The following is an 18,077-nucleotide window of genomic DNA, read 5'->3' on the forward strand; positions in this document are numbered from 1 at the left end:
TCAACATTCAGCAAAAACAATCAAACTGGAAATTATTCACTTCATTTTTGGATTAATCTTGGTGATTATATTCAAACAATTTCTTATTGCAATGTTATTGGAAATAAATGCGGAACAGACAATAACCAAATTCTATTTCAATGTTATGATACAATTAATATTGATCGCTGCATATTTTTAAAGAACACTGTAGCTTACACTTTTGAATATGGTCCCTATGAAGGTTCCTTGACTATTTCCGAATCATATGTTGATTCACAGACAGTAATAACAAGTTCGGAAGCAACTGTTAAATTTACTAATTTAAAAGACAATTACGATTTTAATACTTTTACCCATTTTTACGAAGAAATTTGTTTCATCGATTTAAAAGAAATCTCAAATAAATTATCTAATCTTTCTAAATTTGCAAAAACTGCATCTGCATCATTGTTTTCCTCAAAAAAATAAAGAACCTATCATACCCTAATAAAATTATCATATCACAACTAGAAATAAATAAACTTTTTAAACATCCTTCGTGATTTTTCAAGAATTTGGTCAAATCAAAAAATGTGCAAATATGACATCATACATTTGCCTTCTAAACTTGAAAATTCATTATAGAAAATGGCCCAAATTCAAATTTGAATTCAAATATATCAGGAATAATTGATTAATGACCTTAAAATAACGGCAAAGCGTCTATAATTGGTGATTACTTTAATTGTTTTGGATATAAATTGATTATGAAATTTGAAATTAGATGATTTTATTCAAAATCAGCTGAAATTAGGATCTTAAGTAAATTAAATGAATAAATAGATGGTAACGTTTACTAATTATAATAAAAGAGCTTGTTTTTTTAAGTGTAAGTACCAGCTGTCTGAGCAACACTGACTGCGACATCTGGGTGATCTTTAGCAGCCTGGAGTAGTTCTGTCTTGTGGTCAACAGCGTAGTTTGCGGCGTATCCTGCAGCTTCTCTTGCAGCCAATTCAGAAATCTTGTTGCGCTTGAAGTAAACGACAATCATCCACCAAACCCAGCCAAGGAACACGCAGTGGAGTGTTCCTAAGATAGAGAAAATCAAAGCAACGATTCCGACCCACTTATTTTTAGGAGCACGAAGGAGATTAATTGAAATGATGTATCCGAATGATCCGTAATCAGAAAGACCGACAATAACGTAGATGCAGAAAGCCAAATACAAGAAAATTGTAATAATGGAGAAGAAATATCTTGCACCTTTCTTATTCTTCAGGGAATCGTAGAGTAACATCAAGCAAATTTCTGTGAAAACAAGTGGACCAAAAGCGAAGTAAACGCAAGCGAAAACAATGGAAGCTGCTGGAGATTTGATTTCTTCAGAAGCACATGGTGTAAGTGAGAGGAAGGAAATGAGGGCATTGAGGAACATTATAAACGTGAATGTGTACATTGTCCATTTCAAGAGCTGGACCATTTTGACTGCATCATTAGGTAATTCTTCCTCTGGGTAGTATTTGTAGATCTTTAAAATCATTGGGAAATTCCTCTTATGTGGGTTCAATGATTCAAGATTGCCGTTGGCACGTGCAAGTTCGATTTCGCGTTCTCTTTGAGCGATCTTTTCTTCTCTGCGAGCTAGAGCCTCTTCCTTTGCGGCTAATTCGCTCTCTGAGATTGTAATGCCCATGGTTGTATCCTTGTAACCTGGATTATTGTTAGGCAGATTATTATAATTTGATTCAGCAGCTGGAGCTGTATATGTAGTTGTGGGTTTTGCGTCTGTATAGCTAGAGCCACTCTGAAATGGGTTGTAGGACTCGTCAGTCGCGATTTCAAAGGGATTTGACATATTTGCAATTGAAAACTGACATCAATTCACAACTGCAAATTATTCAAATTTCAATAATATTATAATAACTTCGAAATTTAAAGTACTGGAATTATGTAACTTTCATTTTCCAAATAAAATTGTAATCAAATTTCTGATCTGGAAGAATCTATAAAATTTTTCTGATTTTTTTCATTTTCGAATTTTTTTGGAATTAAAAAACTGAAATAACGAAAAACTAGATGAGTAATTATTTTTGAATTTATCTTGTTAATATAATCTATTGTTCAAATTTATATAATACTTTAAAATTGAAATTTATTTCTCCAATTCCTATTAATTTTTAACTATAAACATTAAAAATCGATTCTCTGTATAAAAATATTATAAATGGTATGAATATTGCCCGGAAAATCCAATTTTTGAAATCGCTGTGTGAAGTAAAGTTCAGAAAAAAAGTTACATTCTAAATGGATCTTCGTCCACCACAGACTGTTCTTTCATTCAAGTCTCATCTTGTTAGCAACAGTCGTGAAGATATTCTTAGACAATTCATCGTCAACTACTTTGTTGATGATGATAAATTCTCCGTTTTTGAAAAAGTTGTTCCAAATAGCGGCTTCCCAGGAGGAAACTTCATTTCACGCGCAAAGTTTATCAACCCAGCAACTGGCCAAAAGTATAAAACAGAAGAACTTTACATTGGCGCTACAGTTGTCTTGAATTCCTGGACATTCCAACTTGACGAGGCCACAGAAGGTACTCTTCGCGCTATGGAAGCAAACTCAGATCAATATCCTAAATCAGACCTTTCTCAAACTATCACTTCCAAATTCTCGTTACTTAAAGGCCAAAAGGCAGAACTTGAGCAAAAATTCAAAGCTCGTGATAAACAAGGCCGTGGACGTGTCACTTGGGTTGTTGCTCGTAGTATCTTCGATGAACATGACTTATTTACAGATCCTCAAGAGCGATTAACATTATTGCGCAGATTCCAGTTTGCCGATGTCGAACAATTCAAGTATAACGAATTCCTCCAAGTATTCTAATAAATTACATGTTAAATAAACTGTTTTTATCTAATATATACAATATTTTATTGTTATTTGTCAAGGATATCACAAAATGCACTCTAAAACCATCTTTCTGGTGCTTATTGAAAGTCTTTAGCTTTATGTATCTTAATGATAATTTGATATTTTAATTTTTAAACAATGTTATGGGGTTAGCTTTTATTATTAAGAAACGTACTATAGTACCTTAAAAACATCGTATGCTGACCACACAAAAACCATAAGGCAAAAGAATAACAAAGAATTATTTGATAAGACATTTACAAATATACATTTAATTAGAATAAAAACAATTCATATCTTATAATATGCTTAATCTGTAACAGCAGCTACAACTGTTGACAACAAATTATCATATTGCTGGAAATTCTTTGAGAATTCCTTAGCCTTCTTTTCTCCATCTGTAAAGATCTTAACTGGTAGCTCCTCTGATAAAACTGTGGATGTTTTATTAAGACCGCGAGCCTTTAAGTAATTATTAACGATTGCAAGAGCCATTTCAATATCAGCATCATTCGGTGGCTGCTTGTTGAATTGTTCCAACTGAGAGTTGGGTACTTCGTTTAACATTTCTTGTCCGCATAATAAAACTCCTGCTCTGGTTTTATTTTGGATATCCTTATATGCATCGCTTTCTTTCATTGTATCTGTAAGTGTTTGCATATCTTTTTCATTAAGTTGTAAATCAAGTGACATGAGAAAAGAAAAATAAAAGGATTTTGTAACTAAAAGTGACAACAAAATTAAACGGATGTCAATCCTAAATGTAATTTTTCGAAATATTAATATGCAATTAAACACATGCATATCCTATAAATTTTGAGGAAATTTTGCATATTCGTTACAAAAGAGATGGGTGGATGTTGTTCAAAAGATAAAGATATTGGCAATGACATAAGTGATTCTGGGAGTAGTGATGCTATCATAACTCCTCAAGAAATATATTTATCTCAAAGAAGACTTTATTCATTTTCTGATTTTATGGATTCAGGGAGTCCAGTATTAAAAGATTATAAATTTATCAATGAAATCGGTAGTGGTGCACTTTCTAGAGTTTATCAAATTGTTTCACTCAAAGATAACGAAATACTTGCAGCTAAAGTCTACGATAATCAAAGAATTTCACGACCAACTCTAACAGGAGAAGATCCTCCATATGTAAGCATTCAACGAGAACTTGATATTATGGCAAAACTCGATCATAGATATGTAATTTCATTAATCGATGCGTTTAACGATGAAAATACAAATAGTTTGATAATCATTATACCATTTGCACCTTTGGGCAATGTTAAGACTCTTTTAGATAAAAGAGCATTAAATTCAGATCAATTAAATGCTTGTTTTCACCAAGTTGCTATTGCTTTAGCATACATGCATTCAATGAATGTTGTTCACCGCGACATTAAACCAGAAAACATGCTCGCATTTACAGAAGATTATTTTGCAATTACAGATCTTTCTGTTTCCCAAGAAGTTGAATCAGATGAAACAATGGTCATGGACATAAAAGGATCACCTGCATTTTTAAGTCCAGAAGAGTGTGCAGGAACTGAATTCATACCAAAACCAGCAGATGTTTGGGCATATGGTATATCTTTGTTTAGTTGCTACTTTGGATACTTTCCATTCTCTATTGATGAATGCGATGGTCTTCCAATTGGAAATACAATATTAATGGTCACAGAGAAGCTTAATGAAAAAGAGTTAAACATTCCTGATGGAACATCTTCTGATTTAATTGATCTTTTAACGCATGTTTTGGATAAAGATCCAACAAAAAGATATACTTTTGAACAAATTGCAAACCATTCATTCTTTGAGCAATCCAGGCATATTGATGAAGAAAATGCAAAAGAGTGCTTTCTTGAAGAAGAGCAGGAAAAGCAAAATTAATTTATTTTTTATTTTTATTTCTTTGTTTGTAAATATTTATATTATTTGCGTTAAAATTTTCAATGCATGCATACGGATTTTAAGAAAGAATTAACTCAAATAGAAATAATTTGTTTATTATTTTATAAATACTCTAACATTTTATATACGCTTAATGTAAAAAGGGGACTTATCAATAAAGAAGTGTAAGGGTACTTCTCTAATAAGTTGTTTCGTTATTTGGTTTAAAATTTTGTCAAATTCTTCTTGAAACTCCTCATTTTCAATTGGAAGCACTAATACATATTGTAGTTGAGGTTATTTCGGCTGTTTAATTAACATTTTTTTGGTAAACGTTGTATTTTGCTTTGTATTGTACTCTTCTGAACTCTTCGATTATTTTTGTGTCCTGTGGTATGAATTTTATGCTGTATTCATGGCCATCTTGAGTAAATGACTCATAATTTGGATCAAGATGCTGATATTCATCAATTCTGATCTCAATTCTAGCTTTTTCGCTTCCAATGAATTGGAATGCCATTTTATAGCCATTATAATAAGAAATTGAAACAAATGATTCTCCTTCTTCATTATTATCGATAGAAAGCATGCATTTTCCAATGAAATATATTTCTCTATCACCCAATTCCTTTTTGGCATCATCAAGTTCTTTTTCTTGAGCATTTATTGCATTGGATATTACATTTATGTTAGAAATAAGAGGTTTGAGTAGTGGACAGTTGCCAAATGCTGATAGTAGTTTAAGAGAATCAACTGGAGATAAATCTCCGCAATCAATTACGTCTAATAAGATAGTTATCGAAGATTTATTGTTAGATTTTGTCAAAAACAAAAATCTTGACGCTTCATCGGGTGTAAAAACGTAATTTGACTCTTTGACTAAACGATAGATGTGCTTTAGAGGTAAATTGAAAAATGATGGTTCTGCAATCAAAAATTTGAACATTTTGGCGTATTCTTCGATATCTGCTGATTCTATATCTTTTATTTTTGATAAATCTTCGATATAAGATTTAATAGTTTTGTTCGGAGTTAAAATTTGTTCATTTTTATAGCGAGCTTCATTGAAATATTGTCGAAATTCTGCTGCCCAGTTAGTAGACTTTGGAAAAACTATATTCATTTTTGTATTTGTAGGTGTTCCAGTTGAAAAATCTTCCGCAGACCAAATAAGTTCATTTGGATACAAATACATATCTGGTGTAATGTAATGATTCATTAATGTTTCGTATGTTTTGTTTTTTCTCATTAGAATTCGATGAACACCCGAATTTTTATTTTTCAGAATTTGGAGAATGCCATTTACCCTTTCTGCTTCTTTAAGTAAACTCCCAATTCCTGCAAAAACTTCCTCTTCTTCTTCGAGAGGGAATTCTTTTCGATAATTACCTAAAACTTCGAGAAAAGACATTTTTTGTTTAAGGTTATTTTTGAAGTCAAAAACATTCAATTTCAGCCTGATAGAACAATTATTTCCAAAAATTAACAATAAAATATTAATTTTTGCAATAATCTCATTTATATTCTCCATTCTGTTGCAATAAAACGTCGAAATTATTGGCTAAAACTTGGAACTCTTGAAGACTAATCAGCAGAAGCCTTTTTGCACTTAGACCCTCATCTTTGAAAAACGCGAAGCCTAAAATTCGTTATGAATATTTTTCGTAGTAATTCAATTTGAACGCCTTTCAATGTAGCTCAAAAATCTTGAAATACTACTACAATTAAGGATGTCAATTTGGAAGAAAAGTGAGAAAATTCCTAAAATGCTAAAAATGAATTTCCAAACGTATTTTTTTATCTCATTTTTTTGATTTTGAAAAAAATTTGGAGAGAAGATCTCTTCGTTTTTGAATTTTATCACGATGGTTTTAAAGTATATTAGACACATGTATTGATATTACTATTTTTGTATATTTTGAGAGAAAATCCCCAAAAAGTAAGAAAATCTAAGACGGTTTGAGAAAATATATAAACTATTGAAAATTTGAATTAAACTTCTAATTTGGAAAAAAGAAATTTGGAAAGAAGAAAATTCAAAAATCGAGATTTAGGCTCAGCATCAAATGGAGAACAAAATGTTTCTTCATATGAAGGAAAAAAATTTTCTTGAGAAGAAATAGAGTTTTTAAAATTTTATTGTATGTAATGAAATAAACAAATATTAAAATTATTTTTTGATAACAAGAAAATTCCCAACAGAAAATATTTGAGACAAAGAAAAAAAGAAAATTGAAAAATATTACTCTTCTTTATTTTCATGAGATTTTAAATTTATTCTCATAAAATTGACAATTTTATACGTTTAGATGAAAATAAGTGATTTTGCTTGAAATAAAAGTTATTGTTTTGCTTACAGCTATCAAATAGATTTTTGCTATTTTGATTTGTTAATCAAATTAATAAATTTTTTCTAAATATCTTAAATATCTGGATCACTCACTGTACAATGAATTGAACGATAAAAATAATACAAACTCAAATAAGTTTCCTGTTTTTCAACTAAAAAAATTATGCAAATTAAATTAAATTGTTTATTCAAATATAAAACAAAGATGAAGTAATTACAGTTATCATAAACTTTATGAATAACTCTGTAATTGGTTCAGATTTTCGTAAAAATATTTTTATTAATATCGATAAGAATACGTTTACCTACTATCACAACATATCGATAAACAAGAGTAGAGTGATTTTTATCATCGAAACTTTTTAAAAGCTGTAAGCTGGAAGGAAAAATCTTGTTTTTTCTGAGTTAGTTGTAGAACTATTGATGTACGAGTTATCATTGTGATGTAGAAGGATGTCAATGTACTGACTGAAGGATATGAAGTGAATTGAATTTCATTGAATTTCAATTTGATCAAAATTTGTTGAAATGATATGAATGTGTCAACATCTGTATCACTCTCTTTCACTCCTTCCCTATTCTTTCGAGAACGAAGCTAGCTCAGCTTTCGCTGAGCGAATTGACACTTTTGATGCCCTAAACGTACATATTCTCAAATTTATCGAAAAAATTATACCACCCAAACTAGTATATTCTTATTTTAAATATGATATTATCCTTAGAAATCACACTAGAATATATTTAAATCAACTTTTAAAAAAGTTCGAATCCTGCGCGTCTCACTTTTTAAATTTTCCAAATGGAAAATTATATTCTCCTAAAATGAAAACAATTTTCCGAATTGACATCCTTACTACAATCATTTAAAATAACAAAGGCATTCGGATAACAAAGTTTCCATTACATCAATTCCTTGTAAGAAATTTCTTATTCTCAATAAATTTCAAAGTTTTGAACTCCGAAATTTTGGACAAAGAACTCGAGAACTTTCCTCGACTGATCAAGTACTTTAACAGTTATGGAGATATCAAAGAGTCAGATCCAAAACGTCAAGAAGCTCAAATTGAAGAGATTGAGAAATTAATTAACCAAGTTCGAAGTAGATTAGACAACAGCAAACAACCTGTGAAATACCCCGATCCAAACCATTTCTACTATTCACGCCATTTTCAACTAACTGTTCTTGTTCATTTCGCAAAAAAGATTGACACAGCATTAGCTTCAGCAGAAGACGAAAATCTCAGTCAGTTACTCGTGTTATTGAATGAAATCGCCTTTGCATTATCATCTTCTGACAAATTAGTTATCAACGTCGAATCTCTTTCCGAACACCTTTTTTCAATTGTTGACAACGAAGAGAACTACAAGAAAGCTAAATGGTATCACGATGCACTTAATCATAAGATAGATTTAGTCACTTCATCATGGAAATCGAACAATTACAACAGAGTTTTAAGTGTTGAAATCCTTGCAGCTATCAACAGATATCAGAAATCAGTTAAATACTCTCCACCTTCTTATTTTGACCTCGCATTCAACGAATATATCCATAATCATCCGAAAATTACAAAAATGCTTGGCCCTGCCTCACAATGCCTTGCTGACCCCAACATGGACTTTGATTCGGCTTTCTACATGATTGACCACTTTCTTCAAGATATTTACAAAGCTTTAAATGTTGACATGAAAGGTCCATTGAAACATATAATTTTTACATCACTAATACGATTATTATTTACAGAATCATCTGTTTACGGAAATGGACTTAACAAACATCAAGAAATTGATGGAAAATTTTTGATTCGTTGCCATCGCTTTGCAAACCAAACAGTTCGTGACTTGAACCTTTCAGATGAAGTTCTTTGTGGGTTTACTCAAGGTCTTCACATCAGAGCTCTCTTTAAAACGAATAAAGTTGGAGAATTAAAATCTTTAGAAACAATTCTTAATCCTATTGATCTAATGTACCAAATATATTCTGTTCTTCAAGAAATTCAAAAAGCTTTCGCTCCAGGAAAAACAATTTCTTTTGATGACATGTTTACTTTGTTATTGGCTTGTATTTCGCTCAATCCACCTTCAAATGCCTACTCCATTGCGAAATTCATAGCACATTGGGATAAAATTAACTATTCAAACATTATTAGTTTATCAAAAAATTATTACATTGCTGCAATCGACCAGTTGATGAAGAATAATCCAGATATGTAACGGAATAACTCTTTTATTGGTTATTTAACTTTATAATATATTTTGTTTTGTATTTTATTATTTTTAAACGCGTTTTGTATATAACAACTTTAGATTTATTTGTTTCAGGAGAAATAAGAATACAACATCCACAATATAGGCTTTTTTGTTCTAATTTTATTTTGATGAAATTATATCAATGTTGTTATCGACCATTTGATGAACAATTATCCAGAAATTTAGATGAATAATCTTTTTATCGATTATTTTACTAATTTTGTTTTATATAATTTTTCAAGCTCGTTATTGATTTATAAATAAGTTCGGTTCTATTTAATTCATAAAAAATAAGAACATAATATCCATAACACAAACTTTTTTTAATATTATAATTTTTTTTTTGAAAATATTCTTTTTTATAAAAACATAATATCGCATTAGTGACTTTCTCTTAAGCTATATGCGATACGCTCAGCTTTTGACAAGGCTCGGAAGGCTACAAGTGTTCTTCCTCCCATTACACGGCCTGTCAGGTTTTTAACAACATTTTCTGCGACTTCGTGGGTTTCCATACGAGCAATGGCGCAATCTTCGCCTTCAATGATTCTCGCAGCTTCTAAATTACCGAATTCGAGGAGTAAAGCACCAAGATCGGCAACAGTTTTAATATAAGGGGGTAGACCTCTAATAAAAATATCTGTGTATGTTGTATCGATGTCTGCTTCGGCATCAGGTGACTTCACACGTAATTTTGGAAAATATTCTTCAATTTCAAGTTCATTTTCGCCAATATGCGCACCGAATAACTGTGCTCTAGCTCTTTTTGCATCTTCTGCTTTCATAAATTGTACATAGGCGCATCCTTTCTTTAATTCTGATTGAGCAATTTTAACTGTAATAATGTCACCAAAATTACTGAAAATTTCTGCAAGCTGTGCAGCTGTAATGTTTTCCGGCAATCCAGAAACAAATAAACAATTATTTCCTTGCATAATTGAAGTAATTACTTTTTTTGCACAAGAAGTGAGTACAATCTGCTTACCATCGATATTACTGTAGTTCAAATTTTGTATTGCGGCATTTACTGATTCTGGTTTTTCGTATTGAATCATAGCAAATTTTCCATTGTCTCTTTCCTTGAGAATAATTTTATTAATCGTTCCATATTCTGAAAATGTAGATTCCAGGAACTCCTCATTGGCTCCTGTTGGAAGATTTGCTATATGAAGAATTGCTGCTGAGTCCATTTGAATTTTATCGTCTTTTCGCTTCGGAAATCCATGGATTTTAGAATCATGATATGCTATCTAAGATCTAGTTCATGTCTTTTATTAATATATGTATCTTAATGCATGGTACTGCCAGCAGTAATTTCATTCTTTCTTTAATATAAATAATGATTTTGGAATCATTCTTGATTTTGAACTAATATCTTTTGAGGAACATCCTAAATTTAGATGAAATTAATAGAGTTGCTTAATTAAACAACTTATTCCTATATTTAAGAAAAATATTTTAATATTTCTTAAAATCAATCTGAGTAAATCAAAAAACATATATAAATATCTTTTATAAGCATTTATGAGCGGATATCCATTTCAGTGCTTCATAATTGTAAATTTCATTTACTATTATTGAGAAAAATCAGACATATAAAGAAATAGTATCTTTCTTATCAAATATACTGGCAGCAAGAGCATAGAAGTTTGGATTCTGTTCTACATGATTATCTGGAGCATGAAGTGCTGCAAAATTGTATATTATGACCAAATTGATACTTACAAGGGAATAATATCTGAAATGAGAAAAATTCTTAAAAGATTCAAGAATTTCAACAAATATCTCATGTATCCAAAACACGATGAAAAATGGAACATTGATCAGCGAAATTCTAAAAATATTAAAATTCAAAATTTCTTTGTAGTGATAAACAGCATTAATTACAACTAAAAGCAAGAGGACACCATATGTAGCACAAATAGAGTTCAGAACTCTCTTCAACAATGGTGAATTTGCTCCTTCTATTGGCCAAAGAAAATAATGAGTATTTTCAAGGCGAACGTAAAGAATATCGAACGCTGCAATGAAGAACACTAAAAGTAAAATGGCCAGGCTTATCGTTAAAAAGCCAATTCTTGGTTTTGGATTTATTGTATTGAAATATATCAAAAGAATACAATAAAAAGCAGATATACATATAATTATGGCTTCACTAAACTCTTGGATGAAAGAAAAATCTGGAAATAGGAAACCAAAGAAGATTTCGCATAAATTGTCGATTAAAAGGGCAAAAGAGAACAAACCAGCAAAATTCTGTTCAAATGTACGAATTTTTGTCTTAAAATCAACAGTAAACTTGAATATAACAAAGAGTAAATGAATGGTCGAAAATATTATGTTGAAAAAGAGCTGAAAATGCAGATATTCTGATGAAGAGAACTCCCATTTCACATTTATTACCGTATTAACATTGGTATATCTCACAATATTAGCACTGTACCTGATCGAATCGTAATTAAAGGCCGTATCTTTAAGATAACATCTGTATTTGCTTGTAGACGAATTGTAATTGTAAATCGGAAGATATCCTGAATCAATTTTTCTTATAATTCGACCATCTTTATACTGAATTATTTGAATTGGTCCGGTAATGATTGGTTTGTTTGTCTCAGTGATATTATTGATTCTAATATAGAGTCTTAAGTCTGTGTTGTATGATTGAAGGTTGGAAATTTCGGTAGATAACTGAGAAATTGAATTTCGAGTGAAAGAATCTATTCTTCTTGAGTGAGATTGCTTGAGATTCTTCTTTGGAAAGATCAGGGGAATTGCATATATAAACAAAATCAAAATAACTAGCCAAAGAAAATGCTCAAATTTCGAATTTGAGGTTCCAGCTAAATCTCCGATATCAGATGAGAGCATGTTATGATCTCCAGGTGATTCGTACGCTACTTCATCATCCGAAGTCATATGTAAAAATTCTGTGAAAAACCAATAGAAGAATGAATTGAGCGACCATACGTCAATTCAATATCATTATCTTATTTATCATAATATGTAGCATTTAACACAACAAACGTTCGCTTGATAGCATTTTTGAAAAATTTTATTTTCGATTTTGAACAGAGGTTTAAAAGATTAAAAAAAGAATCATATAAAAGAAAAATACATGATAATTTAATATAAATTAAACAAAAAATTACAATGGGTTTTTCATGATATAATCCGAAACGTATTCAGCGTCAGCATCATCAAGCATGATACTTCCGCTCTTGAAAAGATCAACTATCTGATCGAACGATGGTCTCTCTGATGGATCAGCAGCCCAGCAAGCCTTAATTAGGGTTTCAACGCCGACAGGAAGCTGGTAAGTGTGGGCGAAGGTTGTTGATTGCAACATGAGTGATGATCTTCTGGGAATCGAGGCCATCAAATGGGATCTGCTTTGAAGCAATCTCATAAGCGATAATAGCAAAAGAATAGACATCAACCTTTTCAGTGATTTCGTATCTTCCATTGAAGAACTCTGGGGCCATCCATTGTGCAGTTCCTGCGCGGTTGATGGATTGGTCGTTCTTGTCAGAAGAGCTGGAGATGCCGAAATCGCAAAGTTTGATGCGCTTGTTTTGATCGATGAGGACATTAGGGGATTTTAAGTCTCTATGGACGAAACCGCTGGAATGAATACACTTCATGCCACGAGCGATATCGTAGAGAGCTATTGTAAGGTCTGTTTGAGAGAGCATGTTGTTCTTGTGCAATGCATCGAACAAGTTTCCGTTTGGAATGTACTTTGTAACTATACAGTAAGGATATGAATCTGTGGCTCCAACTAATTGGACCAATGTTGGGTGGGAACTGGAGGCAAGAACGGTTATTTCATTCTGGAAGTGCTGAAGCTCTGTGAGGGAGAGTTCATGGCAATTAAATTTCTTGATGGCAACTTCCTCACCGGTTGGTTTGTAGATACCGGAATAAACAACTGATGAAGCACCTCTTCCGATATCTTCGTTTTCGATCAAGTTGTCATGTTCAATGCGGTATTGAGCACAGTTCTGCGGTATGGGTGAGAACATATTCAATATACTGTTATTAGCATTGTTGCAAGACTCAAAAAAGTTGCTGATGCTCTTCATACGTCTAAGGGCGTTCATTACAATCATGTTATTATTATTTTGAGTCTTAATGAAAGATTCAAAGGAGGAATAAATTGACTTAAGTTCAAGAGTATGGAGTCTACTCCATTCTGGTGATGCTGTATCAAAATATTTTGCACCGATGGGATCAAGTTCAGAAGACTGCTCTTGGAGGGAAGATGTCAAGTTGAGCATGATGCTTGGTAATGTGGAGATCTTGTTTTCAAGTGTATTCTTTGACCAATTCTGGAGCTGGTAATTTTGCAATAATTCAAGATACTTCTTGCAAATATCTGTAATAATATTTTTGTACGCATTATATTGGCGCTTGGAGAGAGTTTGGTTGGTTGCTACAGATTGAAAATGATTGGAGAAATTACGGAATTGACCAATAGCATAAACAAAAAGATTCCTATAAGCAGCCAATGTTTGGGTTATATTTTCAAAACTTTTGCAGACATTAGATATGTGTCTACTTGCGAATAGTAATGTTGGAGAGCTCATAATGTTTTGAAATTGAATTGAAAAAATTTTCAAAGGATTACTAAATCCAATATACGGAATAAATCATATCGCCAACATGTTCTGATCTTAAGTATAAATTAATTATGATTTTATCGAACGTGTTCCCCAGAAAAAGATTTGCCTAAATTTTTTTGAGAATAGCTAGAAAATATAAATACATATAATAAATATAAATTTTAAGATTAAAATTGAATAACCATAGAAAGCTATCAAAAGATATATTTGATTCTGCATAATCCATCTCAATATTAGATGCTAATTACGATTTCAAAAAATATTCTAATTGACAATAAAATTAGTCATTGACGATGAAAACAATTAAAATAGAAAAGTCAATATTTTTATATAATATAAATCAAGAGAATTTATAATTTGAGATCACACAATATTTTCAGAGGGATTTTAGCCGTATAAAATCAAAGATTTTCAATGCCGATCATTCATTAATGCGGCATCATCAATACAAATATATTTACTATTCAAAGATCCTACGAATTATTATCAACAATCATAATCGCCCATTTCTATAAATTGAGAACGGATTCTCTCTCAAAAGTTCCTTTTCAATTAATTTTTAAACGGACGTAATTATATTGTTATTTTCAATAATTTCTAATTTTTTTATTTGTTTACATTCATCCTAATATTTTAACTTGAATTTTTTTTTCAAGTCAATTTTCGCAATCCCATTAAATCAATTATGCCGAGTTTAATAATCTATATATATCCTTTGTTCATTCTTAATCTCAAAATTTTCCCGTAAATTGTGGTTAATCCCATACCAAAAGCTATTGTTTATGAGTTTTTAAGCATTAAAAATCATTGCCAATCATTAGGCTATCTATCCTTCTAGGTTTAACTTTATTGACACAATATTATTTCTTGAAAATTTATAAGTATTGTAATTGTATAGTTACAGCTCATATTTAAGTTAAACTCTTTATAAAAAGTGCTAAACTTCTAATACGATGCAAACAATCAATAAATATTTAATACAAAAAATGATGATACGCGATGAGTAAAGTTTGATTCCCAATAAGAAAGGATATCACTGTATAGTCTATTATCATTCAATATGCTGCTTATTAATTTCAAGTTAGTAACTCAATTCTAATTATTCAAATATTTGAACTAATAGTTCTGAATTCTCAATGGGCCTCACTCATATCATAAAAGAGTTTGTTGTTCTTGAGATTCCTTCAAGCAACGGAGATCATTACTGAAATAAGGTTATAAAAATACTGTCATTGATGAGTACTGAAAAAACGTTTGAAATTTTCTACCCTATGAAGGCTTCTCCTGTGAAGCGGAAAACAAGCCATTTTACACATACACTTAACCCTCCACTCCGCACAGGCTTCGTTGACTATCAAAATCCAAAGAAATATGCATCTTCACCCGAACCAAGAATTAGAAGCGAAACTAAAGATTTTTCTTACAGTTCTGAAAATAAAATCAAGAAACCACGAAAATTGTATCGTCAAAACATTCAATCGCCTCCAGAAGAAAATCCAAATTTATTTAAACCATCCAAAACTCCAAATTTCTTTATAAAAACACGTGACCCTCCCGAATTTCAAGATTTTACAGATGTGTGGGGTGAGTATTTAGAACTTAGACACCTTAAACGTATTGAAAATACAATTTATTGGAAAGTTTATTTCAAAAAATGGAAATCTCGATACTCTCAACAATTTGTTCAACGAATTAAACAGACTTCTACATATTCCAATAACTCAAGCAGAAAAGACAAAGATGAAATCAATGTTAATCCTTATAGAGAGATTGACACAATAGATCTTATTGAACGCGCAAGAAGAACGATTGATGAGATGACTTCTTCATCATCTTGGGTTCAAAATGCAGCAACATCTGTTTCAATTATTCAATCACGTAAATCCTCATATCAAAATAATTATTCTTACAGAAATGAATCAATTCATATCGGACAATCATCTCTTTATCCTGATCAACCGAAATCTCCTCCAGTTTCATATCCAAATGAACATTATATTATTCCTGTCGACAAACCAAGTCGCAATCCAAATAGATCACTTGCAGACTCTTTCTCAACTCTAGAAGATGAGTCAGATGATCCAAATAAGGGCCATTATAGGTTTAATTCGAGCGAAGAACCAAAATTTAGCGAAATCAGTGATGATCTTAGCAATGATTCATATTCAAATTAAGCGGGACTCCCATGATCTCATGTTATTTTATTGTTGTTTTTGAAATTAAAAAGTGACATTTCCATGATTTTCTTTTGTTTTTTTATTCAGCATTCGCTTGAAGATTCAAATGCTGACCTACATCCACCATTTCTCGTTGATTTCCGCGAAAAACTCCCTTCGTGGAGGTATTTCGGCGACATTTCGATAAATGAAAATTCAATTACAATTCTTCCGCCAATGAAGAATATATCAGAGCTCTTAATTTCAGAAATAAAAGTCCCTAATATGGATTTAAACGTCAGTTACGTATTCAATATAACAAATCCTCAACATAAATCCGGATTTGCAATTCTTTTCATTGATCCTGATACGTACAATGACGAAGTTAACGGTGGACCATCAATTTACGAGGGACTTGCTCTCTTTGGAACAATTTTCAACAGAAATGGTAATACAACACTTGACCTTGTTCTTCTTCAGAACCAGATTGACCATGAAATTACATACAAATCTCTGAAAAACATGTCAGATTATTCCTTAGACGCGAATCAAAACATTTCAATCCGAATTAATCTTACATTCATCAACAATTCGGTCACATTATATGTTTCCAACGATTCTACAGTCGAACACCTTGAAGAAATTGGTGATCTAAGCATCACAGTCAATTTAACAGGCACAGTCATGTTAATTACGACAGCCAATCGAAAATACGATACTCAAATCGATTTACTTAACGTTGATTTCGAGATTGGCGATCCATTCTACGCTTTATACATGCGAAAAAGATATGATCAAATATTACAAGATGGAATTCTCGACGACATCAACGCAACGTTCCGTTCCAAGAAGCTAAACAAGACTGTCACAGAATTACATACTAAATTCCAAGACAATTCCACAGAAAAGTCAATTTTTGACATTTTTGACATTTTTGAAGAACTTTCGAGTGCATCAGAGGATATGGCCAAGTACAGAGACGTCGCCAAGCTATTTTCAGGCCGTGTAGCTCCATCTGTTGCCAAAGTTCATAAAAGAACATCAAAAATTTACGATCGAATGAATAATTTAACAAAAATCATGACTTATGCGTTGAATTACACGCAGAACATCATGCAGTCATTCAACAACACGATGATGCAGAACAAAATCAAGTTTAACAAATCTATCAATGTTTTAGAGAAAGAACTTGAAATTGATACAGAAGAAATTCCAAAAAGTCAATTCAAAATGCAAAATTATTTCATGTTTGCTGCTGTTTTCGAACTTATCTGTCTCTTCCTTTTCTTCTTGATTTCTTTATGTAGAATGCCAAAACACACTTGATTTCTTTCTTATTTTGTAACTTTAACACTCTATACTAAATATTATGCGCTTTCAAACTTTTTTAAATAACATTTTTTTTGTTTATTGATGTGGAATAAAATTGCTTCATATATTCAAATCAAATAGTCTTGCCTAAAATTCTTATCTCAAGTTAACTGACATTTCCAATTTCAGAGTGTAAGTTAATTGTTTCTATCCCATTTTTGGGGTAAAAAAAACTTCATAATAATTTTGGCCTCATTATTTGTTGTTCAGAGAAGTATTATGAATTCTTGGTGTTACATGTGAATGAATACATCACAACTCACTAGTTGGATAGTAAAATTATCATTCAGAGCCAATTTTTCGATGATATTTATAAGATTAAGTATCTATTAAGGCGCGATATAGTTGGTTTCCATAAATTCTATCTTGACGAAAATAATGCTGGAGATGCGTTTTTTGCGAGTTTTGAAAGATATGATAATTTAACTGAGATTTCTTTTTGTTCTATTATACATTTTTCAATAAAAATATGAGAAATAGTATTAAAATCGAAGTCTTGCTTTAAGTTAACAAATGTAACAATTCCTGGTCCTGTTTTAGACTGTGATTCAATATATGAATCTG

General features: G+C 31.3%; 11 protein-coding genes across 11 annotated transcripts; 5 read left to right on the top strand and 6 right to left on the bottom strand.

Annotated features, from left to right (window-relative positions):
- Positions 1-810: 810 nt before the first annotated feature.
- On the bottom strand, positions 811-1,826 carry TVAGG3_0261440 (protein transport; the record flags this gene model as incomplete). Its single annotated transcript, XM_001326327.2, has 1 exon — positions 845-1,819. The coding sequence occupies one exon, from the start codon at positions 1,817-1,819 to the stop codon at positions 845-847; it is 975 nt and encodes a 324-aa protein (XP_001326362.1).
- A 412-nt stretch (positions 1,827-2,238) lies between these two features.
- TVAGG3_0261450 (alpha-tubulin binding) lies at positions 2,239-2,859 on the top strand (the record flags this gene model as incomplete). Its single annotated transcript, XM_001326328.2, has 1 exon — positions 2,269-2,847. One exon carries the CDS (start codon positions 2,269-2,271, stop codon positions 2,845-2,847), a length of 579 nt encoding a protein of 192 aa, XP_001326363.1.
- Positions 2,860-3,183: 324 nt separating this feature from the next.
- TVAGG3_0261460 (uncharacterized protein) lies at positions 3,184-3,567 on the bottom strand (the record flags this gene model as incomplete). Its single annotated transcript, XM_001326329.1, has 1 exon — positions 3,184-3,567. One exon carries the CDS (start codon positions 3,565-3,567, stop codon positions 3,184-3,186), a length of 384 nt encoding a protein of 127 aa, XP_001326364.1.
- Positions 3,568-3,723: 156 nt separating this feature from the next.
- On the top strand, positions 3,724-4,767 carry TVAGG3_0261470 (peptidyl-threonine phosphorylation; the record flags this gene model as incomplete). The annotated part of the gene is made up of 1 exon (XM_001326330.1): positions 3,724-4,767. One exon carries the CDS (start codon positions 3,724-3,726, stop codon positions 4,765-4,767), a length of 1,044 nt encoding a protein of 347 aa, XP_001326365.1.
- A 310-nt stretch (positions 4,768-5,077) lies between these two features.
- On the bottom strand, positions 5,078-6,178 carry TVAGG3_0261480 (Ran GTPase binding; the record flags this gene model as incomplete). The annotated part of the gene is made up of 1 exon (XM_001326331.1): positions 5,078-6,178. The coding sequence occupies one exon, from the start codon at positions 6,176-6,178 to the stop codon at positions 5,078-5,080; it is 1,101 nt and encodes a 366-aa protein (XP_001326366.1).
- A 1,751-nt stretch (positions 6,179-7,929) lies between these two features.
- On the top strand, positions 7,930-9,490 carry TVAGG3_0261490 (vacuolar sorting protein 9 (VPS9) domain family; the record flags this gene model as incomplete). Its single annotated transcript, XM_001326332.2, has 1 exon — positions 8,069-9,328. The coding sequence occupies one exon, from the start codon at positions 8,069-8,071 to the stop codon at positions 9,326-9,328; it is 1,260 nt and encodes a 419-aa protein (XP_001326367.2).
- A 178-nt stretch (positions 9,491-9,668) lies between these two features.
- On the bottom strand, positions 9,669-10,554 carry TVAGG3_0261500 (RNA binding; the record flags this gene model as incomplete). Its single annotated transcript, XM_001326333.1, has 1 exon — positions 9,745-10,554. One exon carries the CDS (start codon positions 10,552-10,554, stop codon positions 9,745-9,747), a length of 810 nt encoding a protein of 269 aa, XP_001326368.1.
- Positions 10,555-10,705: 151 nt separating this feature from the next.
- Positions 10,706-12,315, bottom strand: TVAGG3_0261510 (uncharacterized protein; the record flags this gene model as incomplete). The annotated part of the gene is made up of 1 exon (XM_001326334.1): positions 10,952-12,280. The coding sequence occupies one exon, from the start codon at positions 12,278-12,280 to the stop codon at positions 10,952-10,954; it is 1,329 nt and encodes a 442-aa protein (XP_001326369.1).
- A 57-nt stretch (positions 12,316-12,372) lies between these two features.
- Positions 12,373-14,014, bottom strand: TVAGG3_0261520 (protein kinase protein; the record flags this gene model as incomplete). Its single annotated transcript, XM_001326335.1, has 1 exon — positions 12,658-13,950. The coding sequence occupies one exon, from the start codon at positions 13,948-13,950 to the stop codon at positions 12,658-12,660; it is 1,293 nt and encodes a 430-aa protein (XP_001326370.1).
- Positions 14,015-15,221: 1,207 nt separating this feature from the next.
- Positions 15,222-16,160, top strand: TVAGG3_0261530 (uncharacterized protein; the record flags this gene model as incomplete). The annotated part of the gene is made up of 1 exon (XM_001326336.1): positions 15,222-16,160. The coding sequence occupies one exon, from the start codon at positions 15,222-15,224 to the stop codon at positions 16,158-16,160; it is 939 nt and encodes a 312-aa protein (XP_001326371.1).
- Positions 16,161-16,379: 219 nt separating this feature from the next.
- On the top strand, positions 16,380-17,468 carry TVAGG3_0261540 (carbohydrate binding; the record flags this gene model as incomplete). Its single annotated transcript, XM_001326337.1, has 1 exon — positions 16,380-17,468. One exon carries the CDS (start codon positions 16,380-16,382, stop codon positions 17,466-17,468), a length of 1,089 nt encoding a protein of 362 aa, XP_001326372.1.
- Between the last annotated feature and the right edge of the window lie 609 nt (positions 17,469-18,077).

The sequence above is a fragment of the Trichomonas vaginalis genome, chromosome V (assembly GCF_026262505.1).
Source record: "Trichomonas vaginalis G3 chromosome V, whole genome shotgun sequence".
In the NCBI taxonomy this organism is placed as follows: domain Eukaryota; phylum Parabasalia; order Trichomonadida; family Trichomonadidae; genus Trichomonas; species Trichomonas vaginalis.